This window comes from Embiotoca jacksoni, unplaced genomic scaffold (genome assembly GCF_022577435.1).
Source record: "Embiotoca jacksoni isolate LCO1_2020_lvr unplaced genomic scaffold, fEmbJac1.0.p SCAF_11, whole genome shotgun sequence".
Lineage (NCBI taxonomy): Eukaryota > Metazoa > Chordata > Actinopteri > Embiotocidae > Embiotoca > Embiotoca jacksoni.
In genome coordinates, this window is record NW_027185241.1 from 15,790,954 (window position 1) to 15,804,803 (window position 13,850).

General features: G+C 40.8%; 1 protein-coding gene across 4 annotated transcripts in view; it reads right to left on the reverse strand.

The window, feature by feature from the left end:
* The window catches only part of LOC138194537 (myelin basic protein-like), a 47,264-nt gene that overhangs the window by 17,143 nt on the left and 16,271 nt on the right, over positions 1 to 13,850 (reverse strand). For all 4 annotated transcript variants that reach the window (XM_069143343.1, XM_069143346.1, XM_069143345.1 and 1 more), the window contains one exon: positions 4,214 to 4,352. In XM_069143343.1, the coding sequence (XP_068999444.1) occupies positions 4,214 to 4,352 (139 nt within the window). The remainder of the gene's footprint in view (positions 1 to 4,213; positions 4,353 to 13,850) is intronic.

Genomic DNA, 13,850 nt, shown 5'->3' on the forward strand with positions numbered 1-13,850 from the left:
TGGCAACTGTGAAACACGGGGGACATTAATTACTGTAGCTGCAGGAGGAGGAGGAGGGGCAGCAGATTAAGTGGATCAATCTGACGAAGCCTCTGCAAGTAAAACTTTCCTGCTGGTAATCAGTGAGAACAACACGACAGAGCGGTGGCTCTTTACTGCACACAGAGACGTGATTACTCCAACAAGCTGCCGTGGCATGATATCAATAAGGGCACAAGAAAATCCAATCAAGCATACATGCACGTACAATGCGCGCGCGCGCGCGCGCACGCACACACACACGCGCACACACGCATCATATTAGATCAATATTGACTTTTCTTAGAAAACCAGTCGGTTTGTGGCTACCGGATGTTAAATCAATTTTGAATTTGATGTATAATCAATCAATATTATATTGACTGTGTATTAGAAGACTGAAATTGATACAAAGGACACTGACATTAGATTCCTGTATATCTACTTATAAACATACTTCTTCTTCTTAATAGTAGTAGTAGTGACAGTGGCAGGAACAGTTTTAGGTTGGGTTTTGTAATAAAGTAGGTGTAGTGGCTTGGGCTGTACAATTTAAGTAAAATATCACAAATTAAACTCCAGGCCTGTAACGGTGGTTGACAGTATTAAGAAAGCTAAGTTAGTATCAAGCACAGTCACTAACATGCGGCAACCAACCGTGATGTCACCGATTGGTTTGTGAACTGCCGTTCTGAAGCCTCGAGTTTCAATTGTTGCCGTCGCCCTCTTGCTATTTTAGAGCCAGAAGTGACCATATTTGGAAGAGCGAGCGGTGAATCTTACTCGCTATGACTGAGAACCCGAGCACACCACGTCCACCCACTTATAGCAGAAAACTGACTGCACCTGTTAATCAAACGGACACGCCCCCAAACACACCATTTTTTAAGGACAACTATCTAATTATTGATGGGACTATATTTACATGAACCACCAGAAAACAAATAATAAGAAAGACTTTAGCCAATGACTAACACATCCTCTCAAAGGATCCTCTCAAAGGATGTGTTAGTCATTGGATGTCACTTCATGAGTAAAGTTGAATGGAAGTCTATGGAGCCACAGCCTTTTTGAGCCAAATTCCTCGCGGCCATCAGTGGTATTGCAGTGTAAGGCTTTTACCGCTAACTCTTACTCCCATTATGCTCAGTAAACAAATCACTTGCTGAGTGTATTCCTGCATGTTCGCTTGCAACTAACAGAGCTCAAATGAAGTTTTTTACTTTAGAAAAAAACGTCATGAATGACACAAATGCCAACAAAGACCATTTATATCTTTTCAAAGTTCAAAATCTGTCCATGAAAAACATCTTTAGTTACGTTGTTAAAACAGATATTGGCATACAGACAGGAAATTATTCAGTCAGCAAGAAGTTAAATGTAGCGTTAATCAGGTACAGCTGAGTAGATTTGCATACACCCAACCCACCCCTCCCCCCCCCAAAAAAAAAAACAAAAAAACAACAACAACAAAACAACAACAACAAAACCTTTTTTTCCACTTTTAACTTATGAAATTCTTAAATTATTGAAATGAAACTAGATTTGCACTATTACCATCATTTATATATATATATGGACATTTTTTTGTAATGTTTTGGATGCTTTGCACACTCAAAATGCCCATTGAAAGATCATTTCGGCATATAATTTTAGTTACAAGCAGAGTCAGCAATTAACAACCAATGCTGTTCTAACCCTTTCATTCATACACACTCAAAGGCTTGATTACTATCTCTTTTGCTGTAGCTTCCTTTAGTACACATCCTCTCAATCTTTTAGTATTTCACCTCGTCTCGCCCTGAAAATAATCAGGACTGACACGGAGGAAGGAAAACAGGCTGCACTCCTCTTCCATTCCCCGTCTCTTGACCGTTTGATGCTCTTCTTGGACAAATGCAACCAAAGGCTTGAGAGTCTTATTCTCTAGCCCAGAGGTCTTCAACAGGGGGTCCGCGACCCTTAGGGGGTCTGCGTAGGTACTGCAGGGGGTCCTGGAATTTTTGGTTGATTAGACAATTTTTCCTATTTTTTTCCCCCACAAATTTAAATGTCTTTAAATACATATTAACATGAATCCAACATATTGTAGAGAATGGATAAATGGAGGCAGAAGATGTTATCTTTCAGTCAGAAATGCACACATTCAGCGACACACAGGAGCTCTCTTAAGCTGGGCATCGGTTCACTCACAGCACGAGACTAGCCTGGACCTGTCTCTCCAAACCTCCTGCACTCCTCCAGTTTAATATAAAACACAATTTTATACAATATATATATTAGGGGGTCCCTATTCCATCTCTATCAGTTTGGGGGTCCTTAGCCTGAAAAACATTGAAGACCCCTGCTCTAGCCGAATGAACAACCAACTTTCCTTTTCTCTAACCTCTCCTTGTTGATTGTTGTGATTACCTTTTTGGGCACAACACCAAGTGTGAACAGAGATCTATGTGAGGCCAACACACTGTAAATCTACAGAATTTTGTTTGACTATGGGTGTTTGGCAACAGAATTTATTGTATGCCACGTAAACAGAAAGTCATTTCCTTCACTGTGGGAGGCAACTGTAGGCTGCATCTTCACTCAGTCTCGATCATCACCGTTGACAGGAGTCAACAGGAAGCCTCAGAGACACTGATGGTTTTATTCACAACAGACAAAGAAAAGAAAAGAAAAGAAAAGAAAAGAAAAGAAAAGAAAAGAAAAGAAAAGAAAAGAAAAGAAAAGAAAAGAAAAGAAAAGAAAAGAAAAGAAAAGAAAGTGGTGATGTTTATTTCAGGGCTTCAGGGTTTGGCTGAGCCGTCTTGCCTGAGCTTTTCTGCTGATCTATTCTGCATGCAGTGTGCTAAAGTTACCGTAGTCATCACAGCAGAAAATCCAATCTGATTTCCCTTTGATTAGATTTGAATTTGAGCGGTTGCCTCATTAAAAAAATGCCCATGCCAAGGAAATTCCGAAAATTTGCACAAGCAAATGCAAATTTTCTTCTGGCCTGAGGAACTGTGCCATTTATCCTAATTTGTAAAAGCATCTACCCCTGACATCCATCAACGTGGTGACAACCTTCAGATACCCTCTTTGTTGTGCATCAAACTCTGCCCTCATCTGCTGAGCTGCTGAATTGCAAAGATGGTTTTTAACCCCTGTCCTTTCATACCAAACTTCTCTAAGAGTAGAGCTGTGGGAAAAACCTAAAAACTCCAGGGGATGCATGAAACATGAACTTCTGAGATTGTTTCATTATGAGCAATGGTTGGCTTCTACAAACATACAAAGCTTCATTCATCATAGGTGACTTTTCACCAGCCAGGCTGCGCCGTCAAAACAAATGTCACAGCGAAGGATTTAGCAGCTTCTGAGCCAGCATGAAGCCTTTTATTGTTGCCAATTGGGGAAAAAACAGATACAGAGTCAAGATATCTGAGTGCTACTACGTCAATGTAGACTCAAGGCTGTCATTTCAGCTTCCACAGATTTCTTGGTATTACAGTGCTTCCTGGAGGGTGACTCATGTCCCATCCCACTCCTGCACGTGAACATTTCTGTCCTATTTCAATCCCGGCAGAAAGACTCACACCCATTCCTGTGTTGATAATAGTGCGTATTCATATATTCGACCTTAGACCTGCATATTTATATGTAGAATTTACCTATACATTTTATCCACTCACTCCGGTTGCCTTTTTTCCTGTCCCATCGCAGTCAGGTAATGAATTGTGAAATTGACTTCCATCCAGCAGGAATCCCACAACCCACAGGATTCACAAATAATATCACCATCTAGTTTCCACTGTGTTTTATGATTGAGGTTTCAGCGAGAATGACGGGAGAAACTACCACAAATCTACATCCTAATGTTGTACATGACAAACTATGGAGAATTATTATTATTTTGTTTAAACTGTTCAGTCTCTATCACTCCTACCGGACATTTGTGTGATTGCATATTTACATTCATTGTGCACCACTTCATCTCTGCATTCAACCCACAATATGAACATATTGACATATACGGTTTAAACTGACTGACACCCGTTCTGAAGTCGGCTCCAAATAGTGGAGTTCCCTGAAGATACTAATTCTCTTTCATTCATTATTTAATCGTGTAAAGACATGCATTAATCTCTCAGCTGGGAGTTCAGGGTGATGTCAATATGTGCATGTCAGTTCTAATTTAAGTTTTTGGACCTCTTACCAAACACTTCATCTTGGGGTTCAGGGTCCACTGCTGTTGCTGATGCTGCCATTGCTGCTGCTGGTTCTGCTGCTGGTTCTGCTGCGGGTTCTGCTGCGGGTTCTGCTGCGGGTTCTGCTGCGGGTGCAGGTGATGAAGCCTTTAATAAGAACACAGAAACAGATTGAAGAGGTGAGGTGCTGAGGTGCCATGGCAACAGAGCAAAGACGCAGACCAACAGACAGAGGGAGAAAGACGGTGAGCTCGAGAAAGAGGGAGAGAGAGACTGAAAGGGAGACCGTCATGCTTATTTAGTGCTTTTGAGTTTTAATGAATTCATTGGACACTCAAAAGAAGGCAGTATATTTTTTGGGAATCCCATATTAAGATTTTCCCATTTTGATGCCAACGGTAAACTCTGTATGTGTGATCAGTGATTTACCACAGATATGTTTTGTAAAGCAAGTGATAGATTCAATGGAAGGAAAGGGCTTGTTCTTACACTATAGCAAAGTGACATACACTTGTTCATTTTGATAAAAACATTTTTATCTGGGATGTTAAAACAATACATTTTACATTTTTCATTAAGTTTTTAATGTTTTAATGTTGTGATAATGTCATGATTTTTCTTAAATCACAAAAATTCAACACAAATAAAGCATACAGGCTTAAATCATCTGCCATACTATTAATATTTGGGATTTTACATGAGTTTTGTTGATGTTATAGTTTCGAAATCTGTGTTCTATTCTTAACACTAATATAATAAAATATAAAAGACTAATCTGCTCGTGTAAATGAAGATAAATGCGTGATGTGTCACATTATTTCAGTTTTGTTTCTAACTGTGACCCGATAATACTTCAAGTGAATCCGTGCATAACATTGCCATCTTGAGTCTTTTAGGAGAATGGGCCGCTGTGAGCATGAGAACGGAGAACGGAAACAGGCCACTGAGATGGTAAATTCAAACCAGATGATGGCTGCTGTTGGCACTGTGGCTATCGAGTCCCGGCTGTTCACTGACAGACACTCATTTGATTTCAACATAAAATCTATGATTAATTAATTAAATTTTAATTAAAGTGTTTTGCATCATGATCACATCTGTTTGTAAAAAAAAAAAAAAATTAAAGTAGGCACTATTGATCATGGATTTTGACTGCAGTGGGACACTTGTCACAATAGTGTGCTGCAGGTAAAAAAAAAAAGAAAAAAGGGGGGGGGGGTGGGCTGCATTAAATAAAATAAAACACAACAAACTGAAATGCTCTTCCTTCCAGGGAAAGACTCTCCCACCATCGACCTGACTACTACCTTGGACAACTCTGTGTTATCCCCGACCCTGACTGCTAGGAACCTCAGCGTGACACTCGACAGTCAACTCTCTCTTTCTGCCAACATCACTGCAACGATGTGTTCCTGTAGATACATGCTGCACAACATCAGGAGACTACGTCCTCTTCTCACTCAGAAGGCAGCGCAGGTTCTGGTCCAGGTTCTGGTCCAGGCTCTAGTCCAGGCTCTGGTCCAGGTTCTGGTCCAGGCTCTGGTCCAGGCTCTGGTCATCTCACATCTGGACTACTGTAACTCCCTCCTGGCAGGTCTACCTGTTAGTGCCATCCGACCTCTGCAGCTCATCCAGAATGCCGCAGCTCGACTGGTCTTTAACCTCCTAAATACACTCCCACTACTCCGCTCCTCCTCCGCTCCCTTCACTGGTTACCAGTAGCTGCCCGCATCCGTTTCCAAACATTGGTACTTGCGTACCGTGCTGCGAACAGATCGGGTCCAGTCTACATCCAGGACATGGTCCAACCCTACATCCCAGCCCGCTCCGCTTCTACCAATCGGCTTGTTGCTCCCTCGCTGAGCTAAACACTCTACAAAATCACGACTGTTTGCCGTCTTGGCTCCTAAATGGAGGAATGAGCTCCCCATCGACATCAGGACAGCAGAAACTCTGTACATCTTCCGCCGCAAACTAAAAACTCACCTCTTCCGACTTCACTTTGAACAGTAGAACTTTAGTAGCACTTAACATGGCACTTACTGATAGCACTTTGTAGTTTGGCTTTCTTGAATAAATTGTATTTTCTTGATTGTTCTTGTTCTGAATTTGTACCCTCATGGTTGAAATGCACTTATTGTAAGTCGCTTTGGATAAAAGCGTCAGCTAAATGAAATGTAATATAAAATGAATCATGACACTCAAAGTAGATGACCAAATGCAGTTCACTGATGCTTATTGTATCACTTTTGCTCAGCAAGTTGACAGTTTTGACAGCAGTGTGATGATAAGGAAGTAGATGAAATTAGGAGCTGTTACAGTGGAAACATGATTCGTTTGTCTTATCAGCCTTGTGATGTGCAGAAGTATTGATTCAGTTGCAACTCCCTGTCAGCTCTGGTCTAGTATATAAACAGTTTTCAAGCTGAATCATTACATCTGCACTGGGACTTTCAATCTGTTACTTGTTTCTATTTAGTGCACCCAAATGAACTCCTTATGCACATTTTCTAATTCTATTGAAGTTTTATAAATCCTCTTACTGATTCCTTCCTCCTCCCCGATGACAACGTACAATTCACAGCTCGAGTTTCCACTTCCAAGTGAGTTTGCCAACATGGGGAATCAACGTAGGCATTCAAAAACTGTGGGCAAGCTGCTCATAGATGAAGGAGGATGCAGAGAACTGCTGAGGGGAGGAGGAGTGGGGTGAGCAAGCACTTATCCATGGAAATTACATAAAGGTCAACAAGCTCCATGCTTTCAAATTATTGTGTTTTGTTATGTTAAGAAATTATGTACATTGTTTTGATATGAGGAGATGCAGATTCAATTCACAGATTCCGTGCAGTGCTTTTCACAAGGTTGATGATGGTGAGCTCTGAGTACTTATCAAACATGTAAGAATTAGAAGAGTCTAAAGAGCCAAGTTCAGAGTGAATCAGTTCCTTGTTGAGTAGAGACAAAATTATGCAGCGACTAAAGGCCTGATTTACTAAAAGTCTGGTGTGTAAACTCACGTGCGAACTTCACACCACCCGCAAAAAAATGTCCAAGCAGATCTACTAACAACGTGCAGCGAGGATCGCGTCTTTCAAATGTGCAATTTAACACACGTTGTCCATTTTGTGTGTTTGCCTGCATGCGTATGTAATATTGAGCGTTTCAACTTGAACGTGCAAAATACTAAGAGGGGAAATGCAAACAGATACATTTAGCACTCGCAACGATATTTACTAAACCTCAAAGTAGAAATAGGAGAAGTGATTCGGGTATATTTTAGTACGACTGAAAGGAACTTATTAATCAGATGAACCTCAGGAGAGACAGCTGCTCTTATTGTTGTAAAAAGGAGACGCAGAAAAACTAAAGAATACTTTGAGAATTTGTTTTTACACCCATGGAAAAACTTTTGAGATGTCAGAGGCTTAAATTATTCAGACATGTCGTCTGTCGAGGCGATGACCTTTCTGAGTTATTGAATGAACTGAATGATGATTGACAGCCAATAACAAGGAGGAGCCCTGAAATACCAGCAATTACAAGACTTCTTACGACTCAGCATTGTTGACTTTCTTGCTGATAATCTCCTATATAGTGTTTTCTTCTTGTTATATTTTCAAAAAATATTTCAGTGGGATCAGATTTCCTTTTCCTTTTGCGGTCGCCCTGTTTTCCTTTGCTGGAATCACTTTAACACACGCAAACCCCTCATCTAAATACATCCATTTGCACCCGATATCAGTGACGCAAATACTCTTAAACGGGTGCAAAATAAATGCGCAAACTTTTGGAAAAAACACGTAATTTAGTGCCCTTTATTTGAGATCTTAGTAAATCAGGCCCTTAGTCCAAAGTGAAGGAGGACAGTAAGAGCAGCTCCAAATGATGAGACGTTTAATCACGTGTAATCAGAACAGGAATGGCCAATCGGAGACAAGGATTTACCTTGAATAAGCCATTGAAAGCTAAAAGCATGGGGCCCTAACAACAATCAAATATGTTGATAAGAATGAATATAAACTGGGATGACATAAAAGGAAATTGATCAAAATCCGAGATCAAAGGAATTATACAATGAAGAGAATCCAGGACCGCATTGACAGGCTGAGACAATGAAATGCGTGGAAACATTGTGTTGTTTGCACCCCTGCTACATGTAAAAAAAGAAACAGGCGGCGTAACATCCAAATAAATGTTTCAATGAAATACAAACTGTAGGTTAGAACGTCGCAATCCTGACCTGCATTATGAGCTAACGATCAAAAGGTTTCTGTCGTACACGGACGGAACGCAGCATAGTGATGCCCATGGAGCAGGGTGGCCGTTATGAAGCCCTGAGTTCGGCTATTGGCTGTCGCCATCTTGACAGTTCAGAGCGGTTTTGAGCCAGAAGTGACCATATTTGGACGAGCTGGGGAGAAACTTATGGTGGATGTGACTCAATCTGATTGGAAACTACGTCCTGCCCACCGACAGGTGTAAACTGACCGCAGGACAGTCCTGTCAATAAAACAGACACGCCCCCAAAAACACAAGTTTTTGAGGCTTACTTTCTAATTAATAATAGAATTATTTTCAGATGGACCACTAGGGAAATAATAAGAAGGAGTGACTTTAGTTAGCAAAACCTTTATAACTTGCAAAAAAGTGTTATTGACTTCAAATTTGATAAGAGAAGTTGAATGGGAGTCTGTGGAGTCAGAGGCTTTTTGGAGCCAACCTCTAGCAGCACTCTGCTGCAGGGATCTGGGTTCAGCTTGACTTTATGACAGTACCTTTAAGTCGTAAAAAAAAGTAACAGTCAAGTGAAAGTCAACAGCTTTCACTTTTATCTTTCAAGGATTTCCAAAATGTCACATTTTGCAGTGTGATTAATAGAGCAGTATCTGACAATGAGCACAGTAGACGACTATTTTAAACAACTACATAACGGCAACAAAAAGCTTGCATTGCATTTCTACAGTCTGCCACATTTAAAACATTTTTTTTGTCGTCTTCATCATTCCACCTTCGTTTGATTTCTTATTTGATCTCTTCAGCCGTGCCTCCTTTTTGTGTAGAATAAAATAAAAATTAAAAAAAAAACAGCAATGCAAACAACAAATCTGCATCCTGAGAAGTGAGCCACTTGGAAGTGTCTTCAACTGATGTGTTTAATTGGTGAGAACATTGAAAGAAACATTTTGTACCTCGATCTAAGTGAAAAAGTAAAAATATGTGAAGCATTTTAGCACCAAAATTTCCATAATTTGAAGGACTTCATTATTTAGACATGGCATGACAGGACAAAGTAAAAGTTAAAAGTATATAAAAAAAAAAAGAAAAGAAAAAAAGACGTGGGCAACTTTTCCCAAGTGGACAAGAGCGAGAACTTGATGCCATCCTGGCTGTCAGAGTGACTTCACACCTACTCGCCACTCGTGGCTTATTAAATGTAGCTCTTGTTTTAGCAGAGCTTTGGTAGAAGTTGATGCTGGAGATGGTGCCTGTGGCATGAAAATGAGATCAGGACCGCAGCTACGTTGACACTTGCAAATTATTTAATGCTTTCATGAGGCTTCTTCTCTTTTCTGTCCTCACCTGGTGACCTTCTGGCTTGGTAATGGAGTCATTATTTCTCTGAATTATATTACATTAACTCTTTCTCGCGGACTTGAACACTAGTCTCCTGGGTCAAAGTCTGGAGTTTGCCCTTCAACCACCGCTGACCTCCTTCCTACTGTCACTCTTTCTACTCTATCACATGACCTACTTCTTCGATCCAGATGGTCACCGTGCCTACAACAAAGGGAACCTTCTGCTTATCTCCTACGCAAATGGCTTTGACCAAACAGCCGTATTTGGCACATGGGGAACGGGCTGAATCATATTCTCCCCCGGCATTACAACCTCCCTCAGAAATGGACAAGTTCCCCTAATGTCTGCTGGATGTTGGCGTCCTTAAAGTGCTCTAAAAGTGTTATTGTTTTCCCTTAAAGCTTCCAAACCAAAAACCACAGAAGCCAGTGTTATAGTGCTTAAAATTACAACACAAGTCATCTCAGGGAACTTAACGTAGAAAGGACCTTAAAAGACAACCTACAACATTATAGACAGGCACTCAACCATTCAATAATTCCCACAAGCGAGGGTTGGCAGGAAAAACTCCCTTTTAACAAGAAGAAACCTCCGACAGAATCAGGCTCAGACGTGGGCCAACATCTGCTTTGAGCAGTTGGGGTGAGCCAACAGTCAGATCCTCTGTATTTCTGTATAAAACAAGGAGGGTTACCTTATCACCACAGTACAATAAACATGTTGCTTCCATATCCACCTCATATTGAGCCTCAGTTATTAAAACTTTAGAGCAATATGTAAAGATGAATACATCAGCTGTGGGCAGTGCTTTCAACCAACTGATGGAGCCAATGTTAATTAGCTTAGCTCAAGAAATCAGATTCAGCATATATTTTCAGTCTTCCACCTTGTTCATTTTAATGTGCTGTGTGAAAATGGAAAGTTTCACAAGTGTATATAGGGACAATAACTAGGAGAGGCAATGTATTGCCCTGAAGTTGCTTGAGTGTCTTGGCTGTCTCAAATTACACTGCTTAAAATTCATGAAGGCTGATGCTTGTGAGCAGTGAGGTTTGATGGCTCTCTCAGTCCGGCACAGTGAGTCACGGTGGCTGCTGCCTCTGCTCCACTCAGACCTCTGATCCCCATTCGGTGCAAGGGTGCTGGATCAGGTGCAATGTTCCTGAGCACTCCTTACATTTGAGCAGAGCGAGGGAAAGATGCGTAGAGCCATTTGAAGACCTTTCAGGACTCGGCTGATTGGAGACTTTCAGGGATCCGTGCTCCTTTTCCTGTCTACAGTTTGGTGATAGCTGTGCCCTTCAGTGTTTCACTCTTTCCACTCGTCAGAGATGGAAGACAAATGGAGCATGCACATTTCTTCTCACCTTTTTACTCAAAAAACAGAGTGGAGTCCCTGTAGCTCTACTTTCAAAAAGACCAGTTTAATACTGTAAGAATGTTCCCCAAATATCAAGAGTAAATCTTACTTAAACTCTTTGTTTAAGCAATAAGGAAACCCTTTTATCTAATGAAGATCAAAATGACAAATGGGCACCCAGGTAAACTGAGCGGTGCTGCAGTTAAAGTGCCTCAAAAACTAAAATTTTGTGGCTGAAAGAGCAACACAAGCAATGAAAACTAAGTCATATTCTGAAGAAAAACATCATTCCTACTATGGGCAAAAAACAACAACTGAATGTATCTTAAGTAACATAATCTCTGCATCTTCACTGAAACAATATTAAACAGAAACCAACAGAGCAGAACAGACCGTTCCTACTTGTGCTATAACAATAGTATTTAGAACCCAGGCTTGAGTTTTAAATAGGACGAGCGTAGCTATGATTCAGATGTGACTGTTTCTCAGGACAGATCTCACACAGTGAAACAGAAGAGACAGGAAGAGGCCTGCAGAGTCACCGTACATAGGGCCTTGTTTACTAAAGATTTGGGTGTTTAAAATCACGTGCAAACTCCACACCGCCCGCAAACAAATGTCCAGGCCGGTTTTACTGACGACGTGCAGCGAGGATCGCGTGTTTCAAATGTGCAATTTAACACGTTGTCCATTTTGCGTGTTTGCCTGCATGCATATGTAATATTGGGCGTTTCTACTTGAAGGTGCAAAATACTGGGAGGGGAAATGCAAATAGAAAAATTTAGCACGCACAACATATAATATTTACTAAACCTGAAAGTAGAAATCAGAGAAGTGATTGGTGTGTATTTTAGTACGACTGAAAGGAACGTATTTAATCACATGAACATCAGGAGAGACGGCTGCTCTTATTGTGGTGAGAAGGAGACGCAGGGAAACCAAAGAATACGTTGAGAACGTGGTTTTACACCCGTGGAAAAAAATTTAGATGACAGAGGCTTAAATTATTCCGATATGTCGTCTGTCCAGCGATAATATTTCTGAGTTATTGAACGAACTGAATGATGATTTAAAGGAGGAGCCACAAAATACTAGCAATGTCAAAACTTCTTACGACTCAGCATTTTCCTGCCTCTGGGTCATTCCAGCTTGTCGCTGCTTGGATATCCCACCCAGTCCTGTTATTCAGGTGTGATGTCACAGGTCCTGAATGTGTCCCGCAGAATTCACAGGTAGCTTCATAATGATCACGAGCAGTCGCCAGGCACTGAATGAAAAGTCACCTGCTCATCACAGAAAGATCTGAACCTGCTGATCGGTGTTTGTTATAGGATCTCATCCACCGTCCCTCCAGTTTTATTTGCCGATGTTTTAATATAAGCCGGGTTTTTTCCGCCTAATATCTTGCCATCTTCTCATAATTTCATCTATTGATCTTTTTGTTATTCTCACGGCATTGACTTCCTCACTGATAATCGCCTATATAGCGTTATGTTCTTGTTATAATTTTATTTATTAATTTCAGTGTGATCAGATTTCCTTTTGCTTTTGCGGTCGTTCTGCACATACCTCATTTAAATAAAGTGATTTTCAACTGAAATCAAATACGTAATTACTCTTAGTAAATCATGCGCAAAACAGGTGCGAAATAAATGTGCATACTTTTGGAATAAACATGCAATTTACTACCCTTTATTTGAGATCACAGAGCGCTCTAATTGGTACAGCTGATCATTTCTGAAGGCTACCGGTCGACAAGCTGAGCCTCAAACTCCCTCCTCTAAAGACTTGAGTCTTCATTGGGTGAGAAAAAAAAAAATCTCAACATGAGGCCAGTCTCGGCCGGTAATCTGCTCACACAAAACATAGTAGGGTGAGAAATGCAAGGTGCCCAAATTCTTTCTTATGAGGGCTAAACATTAATGTGGATGGAGGGAAGATGGGGGGGAGGGGGGGGGGGTCTTTACTCTACAGAAATTGTTGTCAAAAACATCATCTTGCCAATTTTTTCTAAATCTTGTCTTGTCATCATGCCACTGCCTCGATCTCTCATTTCTACTGGCAACGCAGTCAGTGACGTAGAACTCACTAACAGCACATGAGGTTCAGCAGGAGAGAGAAAGAACACCATCATTTTTCATAGATAAGACTAGTGTCATTTATTAGAGAGCTTGACAGCACTATGCTGTACAATGCCGTGAAATTCATATAATTTCTTACAGTTCTTAGTCAATATGGTTATGATTTTAAAGCCCTTATGAATAAGAAGAATAAGTACGAGCTTGTTAAATGTCGTGGAGGGCCAAAACAAATAAGGCATGGACCAAACTTGGCCCACGGGCCGCAAATTGGGTTGCTTTGATTTAAACAGTGGGTGTGTATTATTAGTTGCATTTTCAGTTTCGTGTCAGCCCAGAGAGTTGGATCATGCTAAACACCATGTCAAATAACTGTGACTGAATAACTCTCATGTTATTCATTGAAGAATTTGTAAGCTTTCCACGCAGTGATGACTAAATCTGGCAATACTGACAACAGTCTGTGATTCAGTGTTGACAACACAACATACACACCTCTTCCAAACTGAGGAATATTAAGAGGGAGCAAAGCAAATATTTCCTGCTCCCTGACAATTATGGATATACTGTAGTGCTTGATTGATCTGCATCAGCAGTAGAGATACCTCTGAGAAAACCATGCCATAT